The sequence below is a fragment of the Callorhinchus milii genome, unplaced genomic scaffold (genome assembly GCF_018977255.1).
Source record: "Callorhinchus milii isolate IMCB2004 unplaced genomic scaffold, IMCB_Cmil_1.0 Scaffold11, whole genome shotgun sequence".
NCBI lineage: Eukaryota > Metazoa > Chordata > Chondrichthyes > Chimaeriformes > Callorhinchidae > Callorhinchus > Callorhinchus milii.
This window is the reverse complement of record NW_024704752.1, coordinates 3075759-3089873: the sequence shown is the minus strand read 5'-3', so window position 1 is coordinate 3089873 and position 14115 is coordinate 3075759. Positions and strand designations below refer to the sequence as shown.

At 40.0% G+C, this 14115-nt stretch overlaps 1 protein-coding gene across 4 annotated transcripts in view; it reads right to left on the bottom strand.

Annotated features, from left to right (window-relative positions):
• Window positions 1-13908, bottom strand: part of LOC103184428 (arf-GAP with coiled-coil, ANK repeat and PH domain-containing protein 2) — an 85297-nt gene extending 71389 nt beyond the window's left edge. For all 4 annotated transcript variants that reach the window (XM_007902406.2, XM_007902409.2, XM_007902407.2 and 1 more), the window contains exon 1: window positions 13729-13908. In XM_007902406.2, the coding sequence (XP_007900597.2) occupies window positions 13729-13781 (53 nt within the window). In that variant the 5' untranslated portion in view covers window positions 13782-13908. The remainder of the gene's footprint in view (window positions 1-13728) is intronic.
• Window positions 13909-14115: the final 207 nt, after the last annotated feature.

Below are 14115 nucleotides of genomic sequence, written 5' to 3'. Positions count from 1 at the left end.
TTATTTGGAGGATTGTTGACCAGGACACCAGGAGAGAGAAACCCCCTTCTCTTTACGAATAGTGCCATGCGATCTTTAACGTCCACCTGAACAGACAGACGGACATTGGGACTCAAATGACCAAAATGATGTGCACATCGTTTTTTCTGATTTGCTGACTGAAAATCAGTACTCAGGGATCTGTTGAATGCATCAGTCATACAGGAAACATCTGCTTCAGTCAATCAAACAGACAGGAGTGGTTTCTAGGGGAAATCATTCCAGACATGCAACTAATTTTCTGAATCTAAAATATAATACGTTGCACACTGACCACGTGTCACTTTTGCTTACAGTAAAAGTTGCAAGACTAAACAACTTGGCATCCACTATTGCTAGGCGCAAGTGAGGTCCTCGTCTATGTTAATACAATCTTTCTTAAAAGACAAGACTAAAGCGGAAATTCATCCAACCAAAAAGAAAGCATTTGTTATAACAATTGATAAACATCTTATAGTTGTCCCTTAAAGAAATGTCAATTTTTTTAAAAAAAGAAAATATTTAATTGCTCCCGATGGATCAAGTGAGAAAACGTATCACCCAGGAACGTACAGGGCTCTGTCACATGGACCAGGGAAACTGTTGGACCTTCGAATCTGGATTAAAGAATAATTTTCCTTTACAAAATAGATTGGAAATTACTGCTAGTTACTGTAAAGATAACCAGATCAAATACAAATATTACCAGCTTCAAAAAGTAAATTGGAAATATTCATTTCAATAAGTAAAATATTCAACGCTCCAAATTGCTACTATTCCAGAAGGAAAAAGCTTACCTCCCCATTATTATAATAAATAATAATAATCCTTGCATTTGATTTAGTGACTTATCACAACTACGAAACATCTCAAAGTGCTTCACAGAATATATTGTATATTTTGTGGGCAAAACGCAGCAGCCGACTGCGCACAGTCATGGATTGAGGGAACAATTTTTTTTTGAAGGGATTATTCTCAATTAAAAAAATGTATTGGTGTAATATATACTTGATGTTTTCCCCAGTGACCTATCCTAACCTTTAAAAGCAACTGTTTCCAGTGCTAAACAAAGTTTCAAACTAGATATTGAATACATGGTTTTCCTCCTGTTTAACAATAACCAAAGTTTAAAGCTACGCAACACTGACAAAATATCAAAGGAACAAGGGACCTGAATTGTAAAGAAAACTACAATTCAAAAACAAACCAAAACATGCTTTATTATAACATATTATGACATTACTTACAATGTATTCATGAAGCAAATCTTTGAGAAGAAACAAAGTAAGCTGCACACATTGAAGGTGGTTTTTATACAACAGATAATTAACTCAGTACATGCATAACTAAATTGGTATTTTTATGCTTGAATTTCATGCAGTGAAGGATACATCTGCATCAATGGTGAACACATACATGTCAGCGGGAATGTTGGACTGTGAGCAGGGGTGTGAAAGGAAAACAATCCAAAGTACATAAACACTAAGTATTCAATTAATAAGTTGGCATTTTTATGTTACCAGTTTTGTCAACAAGCAAGCAGGATTGAATCATTTTAAAGTTTATAAAACAGACATAGCAGGACATTTGTTTACTGATCAGATTATATATACTGTCACTCACATTTATGGAAGTCATTTACATGGTGTTCTTACATTTTATGAGAAATTAATCATATCTACGTGTGTCAATGCAAATTACATTTAGTGCACCAAATCTCCCAATGACTTGAGTCGGGGGGTTTCGAGTTGAGGACAAAACCAGTGTCCCATTTGTATTAATTAGTGAATACGGACGATTAAAAGAGTTCAATCAATCTATCTATTGGTCATAAGTATTCAATTGACAATACCTCAAAGCCTTACATTAAGTCAGAATCGTAATACGTAAAGGCAAAGCAATGCACTTGCAGGTTTAGCCGGGCAGACAAGCTGACCAACTTCATATGAGAAGTCTCTTCAGTGTACAGCTGCCCTGTCTGTCTCAAGTATGCAGAATTTATTCCCTCGGACACATGGCCTGCCATCATATGATTACGCAGTTGAGACAATAGGGAGGCGACTGTGGTATAAGACAAATAAGTGACATTTTCCAAGTGGGGCCCTATCTGATTACATTTTGTGTAATTAACATATGAAACAAGTAGCAGTTTTAGTTTGCTGAAATGAGACACTGTACCACAGCAATCCTGAAGAGAAAAAAAATTAATCCATCTGCACTGAATAAAATAAAGACCCACCCGTTCCTGTCACTGATGACAGAGATCCACTTAATCTTGGCTCAGTTAAGTTCTACAGTACCAATCTTATATGCACCTGGAAAGAAAAGTAGCTTTGTGTATCACTAAAGAATTCTTAAAGGATAATATTGATAAAGCCACTGGCACAATTCAATAGCAGAAAAGTAAACACCATCAGAAACCAGATTTTTTTTCTTTGTTTCTCACTTAAAAGACCTGTAAAGATCTAACATCATTTGAAATAGGATGAAACGTTGATATTATGTTCCATTAAGGAAACATTTTACAATATTCAGAATAACACTGCTGATTACAAAATGGCAAATGCAATCCGAAAACTCTTGTTAACTCCTGTAATTGCTATGAAATGCACAGTATTCTTTACATATTTATGAAGAACAATGATCATTTATTATTTTCATTGCTCTAGTCAAAGAAGTCAGACATTAAGGTAATGTATACATAAGCATTGGTGCTGCTCCAGTGCAGATAGGCTTGCAACAAGTATTAAGGGATATGGGGATAAGGCAGGGTCAGGTTATTAGCTGGAGTTAGACTAGATCAGCCATGATTGAATGGCAGGGCAGGCTCGAAGGGCTGAATGGCCTACTTCTGCTCCTACATGTTATGTTATAATGAAAGTACCTGATAACCACTTGGCTTTATAGAGATTGACAATGACTTTTTTTTAAATTGATTAATTAATTTTTTTAATTCATGGCACATTGCAATAACCAAATACCTTTACACTACACTGGAAAAGCAATTTCACTACCATCCGCAAAAACAATGTGTGCCATCGCCACTGGCACCATTACATTTTCCACTGTTGGAAAATATTTGTAAATACTAAGATACCAAAACTAGTGATTTTGAAACAATGCCAGACAAAAATCAAAAGGTCTAGATTTTCATTTTATCATTCATAAGAGAAAGAGAACGCCAGCCCTGCGTTTTGGATTCCATTTATCCTTATACAATTTTCCTGGGTATAATCAGAGTATGGCAATTATATGTTGTCAAAGCCTGAAAACCAAGTTAGGTCCAACAGACAACTCATTTAGCAAAACAAAAAAAAAACAATTGCCACTGATCTGATGAATTTGCAAATTTATGCCAACACCAAGTATATTTAGCGCACTCTGGTTACTCACATGCGTATAATCATTTTCTGGCCCAGATATCCTCTCTTGGCTCCATTGGCTCGCCACCCTCCACCAGCCGGTCAAATTAAAAATTCTCATCATTTTCAAATGCCTCCACAGCCTTGCTTATTCCTGCAACCTCCTGCGACCTTCCTGCCCCAGCTGCTCCCTCCACTCCAGGCTCTCCTTCAATACTTCAATAGGCCTTAAAACCTATTTTTTCACCCATGCTGTTAGCCACTTTCTCCTCCGCAGCTCAGCTGCCAGTCAATAGCGTGAAGTACTTTGGGACATTATTGTGACATGAAAGATGCTGTATAAATGTAAACTGTTGTTGTGAAGTCATTTTATAAATTTAATTTTGAGCATCTCCCTACTGTCCGTCTTGTAGGCATATTTTAAAAAGCCTATCTGCACTGGAGCAGCACCAATGCTTATGTATACATTACCTTAATTTTCCAGATACATTGATCCAAAGACTTGTGCTCTTTAAGAAATCCAAATGATACACATTATAGTCATAATAACAATAATAATATTTGCATTTGATATGCACCTTATGTCTTCAAGACTTCGCAAAGCACTTCACAAAATATACTGTAAAATGAATTGACTGTATATTTTGTGGGTGAAACGCGGCAGCAGTGTCCCACAAACAGTCATGGATTGAAGTGACCAATTTATTATTTATAAAAAAATTATATGATACTTGATCAGGAGGTCTGAACCTAAAGCCAGGTATTTACAGCATATTTGTTATAAGTCTCATTTTGTAAGAATTCCTACAATAGAAAGTGCTTTTGCTTTGCGAAACAAGCAGTGAATGAACTTCATCTACTGCGCAACCACTCAAACTAGTATAAATAGTGAAGTCCGGTCAGAAAACTTTTTTCCTGCAGAAGTTAATAGGCCTAAACTGTTTTCTTGTGGTTGTCCAAATGCAAAACAAAGCAGATAATTAGGTGCCAGATTCTGAAACTAATGTAGATATATTATGTTTAGTGCACAGACTTACACAATACGAGCAATTCTGAGGAATGTTGGATTGCAATGCTCCAAACTTTGTCCTTTTTTTAAAAAAAAATTCGGTTCGAGTCAAATTCCATATGAAACTTATCTGCTGACAAATAAGGCATAGCAATGACTCTTTTTCACCAACAAAAAGTGACATCAAAACAAACTTTCAGAAGAAAGCACAATAAAGCATTACTGAACAGGGCTTCCGACCATAGCATTGCAAAGGATTGAAATAGTCTTTGTCCTCTCCAAATGACCCATACCATGAAAAAAGATAAGTCACTGCATAGCAAAAGCAGGAGACGAATCACTTTATGATATGCGTGAGGCAGAGATCATCATCACAACCATTACAGATTACGATACACATGGCATTGAAAGAATAAGAAAATAAATGTTAAGCTTTTTTTAAAAATGATGGTAGTAGTTTGCTGTGCATATGTCTAAGCAGTTTCCAGACATGTTCCTCTAGAGAACTACGTTTGAGACTTGTCTTTCTTAACCCTCAATCTGTGTAGTTCCATGCTCAGCACTTCTACAGTCACAAAAGTTCTCCTCAGTGGAGCTTTACACATCACGTAAGGTGAATTCAGTAGGACGCTCGTTTACCTTTGGCAGGATTATAATAACATTTGGTTGAGAATCAATATGTTGTACTGGCTGTAAGACAGATGCAACAGCAACTTATATATATATATATAGCACCCTTCGTCGCAGGGCAGCATCTCGGAGCACTTAACAGTAGCAGAGCCTGACGTTGAGCCGGGGGGTGGGAGGAGTTAACCAAGAGGAAGGTCTTCAGTTATGATCTAAACGAGGGGAAGGAGAGAACAAGGAGGGACTGAGGCAGAGAGATCCAATGCAGAATCTGTCATTAAGTAAATTAAGAAGACAATTATTTGGGGAGGACAAGTTTGCAGGGCTATGGGGAGATAGCAGGGGAGTGGGATTGATTTGGATAATTCTTTTCAAAGTGTTGGCTGAATGGCCTTCTTCTGTGCTGTATAATTCTGTGAAATGACTGTAGTTAGTAAGTATATACATCTACATTAATGACTGAAATTTCAAACCTTCCTGCTGACTTGTTTAGACCAGACCAACAGTAGTGTTAAAGGAGCAACTGAATGGTCATTGCTGACGTGTTACAGTGGCAAACTGCATAATCAATAGCAACAACTTGCATTTACATATAGCACTCTTCACACGAGGTAGCATCCAGGATTGCTTGATCACAAGCCTCTGTAGAGAATGATGATGGAAACCCCTTTCTGGCCGCCAGACTTTCCCTAGTCTGTAATCCAAAGGTCACATGAAAGCTTCAGATTGGTCCATTTGACTTCATCCAGCCATAATTCCCTCAATAACTCCCTTGCCTCAAATACTCTTCCCGATAACCCATTCTACTGATTGCCTCTATATAAAGAAACATTTCAGGTGTATCCTAGATTTGCCCTTCTTAACCCTGAATCTGTGCAGTTCCGTACTCAGTATGGCTGCAGTCACCAAATAATGACAGCCAGCTTCACTGATGACATTCGTATTTACATTGCTGTCTCCAGAGACACTGAGAAAACCTTATAGTTGTGTCACTGATGTCAGCACTACTGTTGCCAACATTGCAAGGAAATGTGCAAATTGCTAAATTTACATTTGAGGCTCAGATTTCCACCTAGTCTTACACTGTAAAACAATCTTGTCTTAAGATTTAAGATCATACAAAATTGAAGAAAATTATTAAATTTGGTCTGAAAATATAAAATATTCCATTTTAAGGCAAAACCATTTTCAAGGCTGAGACCAGGTGGAATTTGGCAATTTAGTATCTAAATGTGCAGAATGTTACATGTGTTTGAATACTGCACTTCTGTTCATCTTAGATTCTTGGGATAATGTTGAATTTAAACAATATAAAAGTTTAAAAATACTTTAAAGAACTACACTTCAAAGATTTTGTTTTAAGATCACTGATTCAGCCCGACATGAATTTAAATCATGTGTGCATAAAGCAAATACCCACAGCTAAACTCCACAGCGGTGGCAAAAGTTTCCCATAAATTCTAAATATAATTTTGTAGTTTCAATGGAGTCTATTTCGCCTGAACTGCTGAAAACATATTTTGCAAATGATTTTCAACCACACGACCTTGTTTTCAAATCAATGTAATTTAATAATAGGTTGATGACTATCACAAGGGCAGTGGAAGCTTTGTGTACCACCAATCAAAAAAAAATTGTCAAAACAAATGTAATTGGGAGTGACAAAAGTAATTGCTAATTTCTTCATTTTCCACAGAGTTTCCAAATCATTCAAGTACAGTGCTTGGCTCTGCAAAAACACGAAATGCTAAGCACATTATACCCTGAAATGGCCCCAAAGCCTTCAATCACAGAGCAGTGCATTACAAAGCCCAAGGGACCCAACATCCCTTGCACTCTCTTTCTTTCTTCCACCCCCCCAATCCCCTACATCATACGGAAAACAACACAAAATAAAACTATTTGGAATGACAAACACTCCCAGAGTATAAGCTGAAAACAGCTCCTAAAATACAGTCTCTAAACCAAAATTGATTTTGGAGGGGCTCCTGCACTGACTGATGATGATCCCCACCAACAAAATTGGGTGAAGATCCAAGGCAGAAGATGCAAAAGGAACTTCATAGTGTGTAGAGCAGTAAAGCAGTAACCTGCATTAAAAGAAAGAATTGCTCCCACACTTGTTTTTTCTGTGGGACAGGACAGGAGGGAGGAGAAAATGAAGATGTTCTGAGGTCAGAATATATCCACTGACAAATCAAACACTTCTGACCAAGAAACTAGTATACATTCCAGTACATTGACATCTTCAGTACGTATCATTGTATATGATAGTAGTTACATCTCTTGAATAAATTTACTCAGTCTTAAAAATAAATTTATTTATTTTTGATCTGTGCTCCTCCAGAAACACATTTTATTTTGTTTCATTGAGTCAGCGACTCAAGTCATGGGTAAGAAAGAAAGTACTTCACAGGAAATCTATTGGTAACCTTGATTGGTACCACAAGTGGCTGTACAATTAATGGGTAAGCCAAAGATGCTGAACATCTGGCAGGTCTAAACGGATCAAGTACCATAGCACTGTAGCCGTATTGTACAACTCCAGTATAAACATGTGAGGACTACAGTCAGAACCATAAAGATGTAAAATTACTTGCAGATGTCTGGCAAAGTTATTTTCCAAACTATTAAGTGTTCAAGATATTGTGCTCATGAGTTTCCATCAGAGGCTGCCAAAAGTGACTCCAAATGTTGAAGCTAAAATGCTAAGCACTGAACCGAATAAATCAAAAGATGCACATGCCATTTTAGTTGGTAATAACATTTTCTGTTCTCTCAAAATGTAAATAATAAAAATCCTTGGACTTGTATCCTTTTCAAGGAAAATAAAAATAAACACAAAAAGCACAAACGGAAACCTACCTAATTTTTGGTTACCCATAAGGTAAAATCAGAAAGTGAAAATAAACAAACTTTCAACATAATAATAATCCTTGCATTTGATACAGCACCTTATCACGTCGTCGAGACATCTCAAAGAGATATACAGGATTTTATTGTCACTTTTTTTAAAGTAAACGCACAAGTCGATTTGCGCACAGCAATGTCTCATAAACAGCAATTAAGTGAATGACCAATTTTATCTGGGGGATCGTTGGCCAGGACTGCTGTGTAATGCTAAAGGATGCCTTCAATCTCCTGAACATTGAGACAGGACCTTAGATTAATATCTCATCCAAAAGTTGATACCTCCACCAGATCAGCTCAACCCCATCACTGCATTGGGAGTGTCAGCCTAGACCACGAGTCCCGTTGTTGGGCTTGAACCCATAATGTTCTGATTCAGAGGTAAATGTTACCAACTGAGCCAGGCTACAAAGTCACTATTGAGAAAAAGTCACAATTACTCCATACTATTGTGAACGCAAGCAATGGATAGCTCCTTTTACTGGACACACTCATTTCATTCCAAACTTAGTCTCTCTATATGACTGGAGCAAAAGAATGTGAAGGCTTTTTTTTGACTGATTCTCCAATATGATGTTTCACAGTGTTAGTTAGAAGGTCATATTCCCCCATCTCGGCACATATTCCTGGCAATCCCAATGGGGAAGGTGCTGAGTTTCAATTTCAGAGGAAGAGGAAAATGTGAATTGATTGTTCAGGCAACCCTTTAAGTAATAATAATAACCCTCGCAACTTGTTAATGTGTTGTTGGGCACTTAAATTTCTCCTGCCCTTAAAAATTAAGTGTATAATTCCATCTTTTTTAAAAACATCACTGGTTCATGAAACAAAGTATTCGAACCCTAAATATTGTCATGGTGATATCAAACAAATTGCCAAACCGTAGAGTATAACTGCATCACAGAAAATCAGTTGCACTTTAGGTCAAAACATGGTCTGTGTGTGTTTGTTCTAGTGATGTGGGTGGACGTTAACAACTGCATTTCAAAGAGCACGGTGGTCGGTCTTCCTGCACTCTGGCCAAATAGAGCTCATTCATCCAAATATTCACTAAACCAGAATAAACATCGTCACTCATCACATTTCTCTTTGTGGGAATCCCTCTACGATAAATTAATTCATAACACTTGCCTTTATAACAGTTATCACACTTTTGAGAAATTCACTAACTATGTAAACTGTAACAAACTCAAGTAGTATATTATTTATTACTTGAGGTGTTTAGATCGAGAAGATATAACAAAACATTCATTCAGGGAAATTTACCTTTTATGTAAATGTTTAGTTCTATGTCAGTGCCAATTACAAACTTACCAAAGTGTTCAAGGAAGAAATCTAGACTAATTTCAATAGCACTAGAGTTAACTATTAAAATTAAAATCGCAATATAGATTTCTCTGATGATCCCTATGGCTGGTGCCAAATGTGGAATAAGCCAATTACTAATGCAAACAATCTTTTAAAAAGCAATTTTCTAGCATTAGCTAGATGTTAATTGCTGAATGAAGTCAAAATGTAGATTTATATTGATTTTAGTTTAGACCCCAAAATTGAGGTCTGCATAGCCATAACATATTTTCAAGTTGATCCATGCACATTCCTAAACAAGGCAGTATTTCAATGTCAAAGTATAAATCTTGTGTGCTTCTCAGTCTCCAAGAATAGTTATGGTAAATAACTCCATTTAAAAAACGTGTATTATTCAGTACCTTGGTAACATTCATGTTGCCTTACACCAGGTTTAAACATGTGCACTTCAACCTACAAAGTACATCTGAAATCTGTTAAATTTTAGTTAAGTTTCCAAACCAGTAACAACCCATTACTACAATGAGTACAGTATGAGCCCAAAAAGAGTAGGTCATGAAGGAGGAGCACAATAGAAGCAAGCTACATAGACCCTATAACATAAGATCTTGAAGTATTATTTCTTAGTTTATAACAGTTTATGTTTCAACCTGAGAATCTCACAAAAGCAGAACCTGAGAAAACCCACTGACACTTGAAGCGTTCCAGCAAGGTTTGAAGATATTTGCCTTTGTGATTACGGCTCTCACACCTTCCATCCTTCATCAGGAAGAACTGGAGTTAGAAGCAGTGTCAATATTACACTTCAGTACAATTACAGCAACCATGATAAATTATAAAATACCCTCATTCTATTAATCAACAGGATCAGTTACAACGTTTACTTAACTTGCACATAACAAAAAATAAATAGGCTTCCTGCAAAATAGAAGGATGCATGGAATTTAAATCGTGCAAAGCTCTTGCTGTGCATTTCAAAACATTTGAGCTATTGGTTCCAAAAAATTTTCATGAATAAAACTGAAGTGAATCATAAAGAAGACATTAGTAAATGAGGAAAGTTTCATGTTCCACAGTTTAGATAAGTGGACCGTGAAATTTCTTGTTTTCATTATTACACCAAACAAAATTATTGTCACATCATTTATTTCTTCCATAAAATGAAAGTCTTAGAAAGTTTACAGCCAACATTCATCCCGTCAGTCTTGGCTACATTTCAAATCTAGATCCCAGAAGTAAAAGTGTGCCAACTCCATATCCGAGAAGTGAAAGGATGTAACACGGAAAAGAAAATCACTCTGACACACAGCAACCTCCTCCCCGCACCTCCTTTTGATGTATTAAGATGTATCTTCCCTTGCCCAACAAAACCAAAACAAATATAAGCAGTAATCCAACAAAGAGTTCACCATTCGGCAAACTGTTCATCACCTGACGAATTACTGTCCTGCTGCGCAATACACTGTTGCATTATTTGCTTATAAAACAATTTAAGACACTGCACCACCTTGTTGCTTATTTGCAACATGAAGTATGGGGAAGCGTGAGATTTTGATCAATATTGACAAACATCAGAGACCTCCACTATTGCACACAATAAACAAAGCTCGATTAGGAAGACGGCAAAGGCAGCAGCTGTGATACATCGCTTCTATTTATTTACGTTATTTCCAAGTTGACAGAAAAGAAAGAACTCCTGATTTGGACACTTTTTGAATTAACACAAACCGTGCGAGCGAGGAGCTCAGACACAGAGGCTATGCCAGGTCAGCGACAAAGCACATTTAAAAGTAGATGATCCAACAACTGGATGACTTACAACTTGCCTGTGAAGTTATTTATCAAATCTTATTGGTGGTCATTACATCTAATTATAAGCCCTGATAGATTTTCATCTAACTTCTCCAGTTCTTTTATAGATGATCTTGTTACTGTAATACGATGCACCACAACTTTTATAATAATTTAATCTTTGACAATCATAACTAACAGACCCATTTTTTTTTCCTCCATGAGTTAATGAGGTTAACAAGAATAATCACCCCCTGTTGATGAAAAAAAATTGTCGCTTTGACAACGCTGACGATGTCAAGGCACTGTATTTCTATTTAAACTATTCAAACCCTGAGTCCACCATCTCAAGTTTGCATGTTAAAGCTATACTGTAACACAATATGTGCATAATATATACATCACATGGATTTGAGTGCTTCTTCCAGTTTGGAGCAAGCAGCTCTGCCACTAAAAAGCAGAACAAATTGCAAGACTAACTTTAGGCAACATCTCTTGAAAAAGATAATATTAATAATGATTCTTTCATTTCATATTGCGTTATATCACGTCAATGAGACGTCCCGAAGCGCTTCACAGAATATATTGCAAAATGGATTGACCGTGTAGTTTGTGGGAAACGATGCTGAAACAAAATGAAAAGATGGTCAATATCCACAAATCCTCACACACTACAAATGGCATTCAGATAAACCCGTGCGTTTTTGGGAAAGGATTCTGATCCTGAGGATAAACAGTTTGATTAATAATACAGTATACTCCTGATAACTCTATCCTCGCTTAATTTGTCACAAATCCTTATGTCACCATTTGCTGTCAATATCCTGGCTGTGTTTACTTATGTATTTATACATATGCCTAACTCACTACTCCAGAAAATTCTTCACTGAGCCCTTTTTTCTTGGAGTGACGAGTTATCAGAAGTTTACTGTATACAAGTGATGGCCTCACAACCACTGTCACTACACTTCAAAGTACCATAACTCACTGCATGGGGTACATGGACTGCAATATGACACTATAGTCGATCACCTACAAATACACAGCCGCTAAAGTTTACAGTAAATCTTGTGAAGCACTGAGACACCCTCCTGATATAAAACATATGATTATTATATCAATTGACACAATTGTCACAGTATTATTATTGAATCCAAGTGGTTTTAATTATTATAACATCAAACAAAGCTCAGTTGAAAAATTGCACTCTTAACTGCCTATATTACCAGACATTGCCCTTCAAAGTAACTCATTGTGGGAATATTTCTGCATTGCTCACGGTATGTTTGACACAGTCACTACAGTCGCAGCAAGATCCTGTGAACCACTTTGAGACACCCACACAACATAGTAAGGCTCTGTATTAAATGCAGGGAGTCGTATAATAATAATATTAATAATAATATTATTATTATACATCACAGTGTGAGAAAAGCTGCCAAAATCAAATGCAAGATTTACCAGAGCAAACAACCAAAAAAAGGAACAAATGAGTATTACCATAATTATGAATAAATGAATGACTATTAGTAATTATTCAGAATTACGGTGGCATTAAACATTGATGTTTTAATAATAATAATCCTTGCATTTGATACAGCGCCTTATCAATCACATCGTTAGACGTCTCAAAGCGCTTCACAGGATATATTGTGAAGTGGTTTGTGGGGGAAGGAGGGAAGGAGACGTGTGTCCCAGCAGCTCGGCTCAGGGGTGGAGGGATGGCAAGGCAGGCAGGCAGGGGAGGCAGGGAAGGAGGTCAGGCAGGGATGGAGGGAGGGAGGGCAGGGAAAGCAGGCGGGCAGGCAGGGCAGGACAGGGAGGGAGGGCAGGCAGGGAGGGAGGGCAAGCAGGGAGGAGGGGCAGGGCAGGGAGGGAGGGAAGGAGGGAAGGCTGGCAGGGCAGAGAGCGAGGCAGAGCTGGCAGGGAGGGAGGGCTGGCAGGGCAAGGAGGGAGGGCAGGCAGGGCTGGGAGGCAGGGAGGGCTGGCAGGCAGGGAGGGAGGGCAGGCAGGGAGGGAGGGCGGGCAGGGAGGGAGGGCAGGGCAGGCAGGGAGGGAGGGAGGGAGGGAGGGAGGGAGGGAGGGCAGGCAGGCAGGCAGGGAGGGAGGGCAGGCAGGGAGGGAGGGCAGGCAGGGAGGGAGGGCAGGGAGGGAGGGGGACAGGCAGGGAGGCAGGGAGGGCAGGGCAGGCAGGCAGGGAGGCAGGGCAGGGAGGGAGGCAGGGCAGGGAGGGAGGGCAGGCAGGGAGGGAGGGCAGGGTAGGCAGGGAGGGAGGGCAGGGTAGGCAGGGAGGGAGGGCAGGACTGGCAGGGAGGGAGGGCAGGGCAGGGCAGGCAGGGAGGGAGGGCAGGGAGGCAGGGCAAGCAGGGAGGGCAGGGCAAGCAGGGAGGGAGGGCAGGCAGGGAGGGCAGGCAGGCAGGCAGGGAGGGAGGGAGGGCTGGCAGGGAGGGCAGGCAGGCAGGCAGGGAGGGAGGGAGGGCAGGCAGGGAGGGAGGCAGGCAGGGAGGGAGGGAGGGCTGGCAGGCAGGGAGGGAGGGAGGGAGGGCTGGCAGGCAGGGAGGGAGGGCAGGCAGGGAGGGCAGGGAGGGAGGGCAGGGAGGGAGGGCAGAGCGGTCAGAGTGCTGCTGTCCCACTGGCCTCAGTAGATAAGGATTACCGCCGTCTCTCCGCCGCCCGCGCGTCTCCCCGGGTTACGGGGCCTACCTGAACCGCGGCGAGTCCTTCAGACACTCCTCGAAATCCACCGTCAGCTTCATGGCGATCGGGTGTGAGGGCGCAGTGTCGGGGACTGGGGGTCAGGACTGGGGGTCGGACACTCAGAGCCGCGCGCGCGCCCTCTCAGTGCTCTCTCTGTCAGAGGCTCCTCCCCAGGGCTGGGCCTACGTCACCAACCCCCGCCCCCCCGCGCTATCAGCCAATCAGCGCAGTGGCCCCGCCTTTAGTCCCACCCCTCCACCAATTTAGATTGGCGTCCGTTCCAGCCAATCGGAGCAGTTCCCCTCCATTACGTTCCCCGCCCACCGTAGATTGACGTCGATCTCCACCAATCAGAGAAGCAGTTCCACCTTTAATCCCGCCTTTAATGAGATT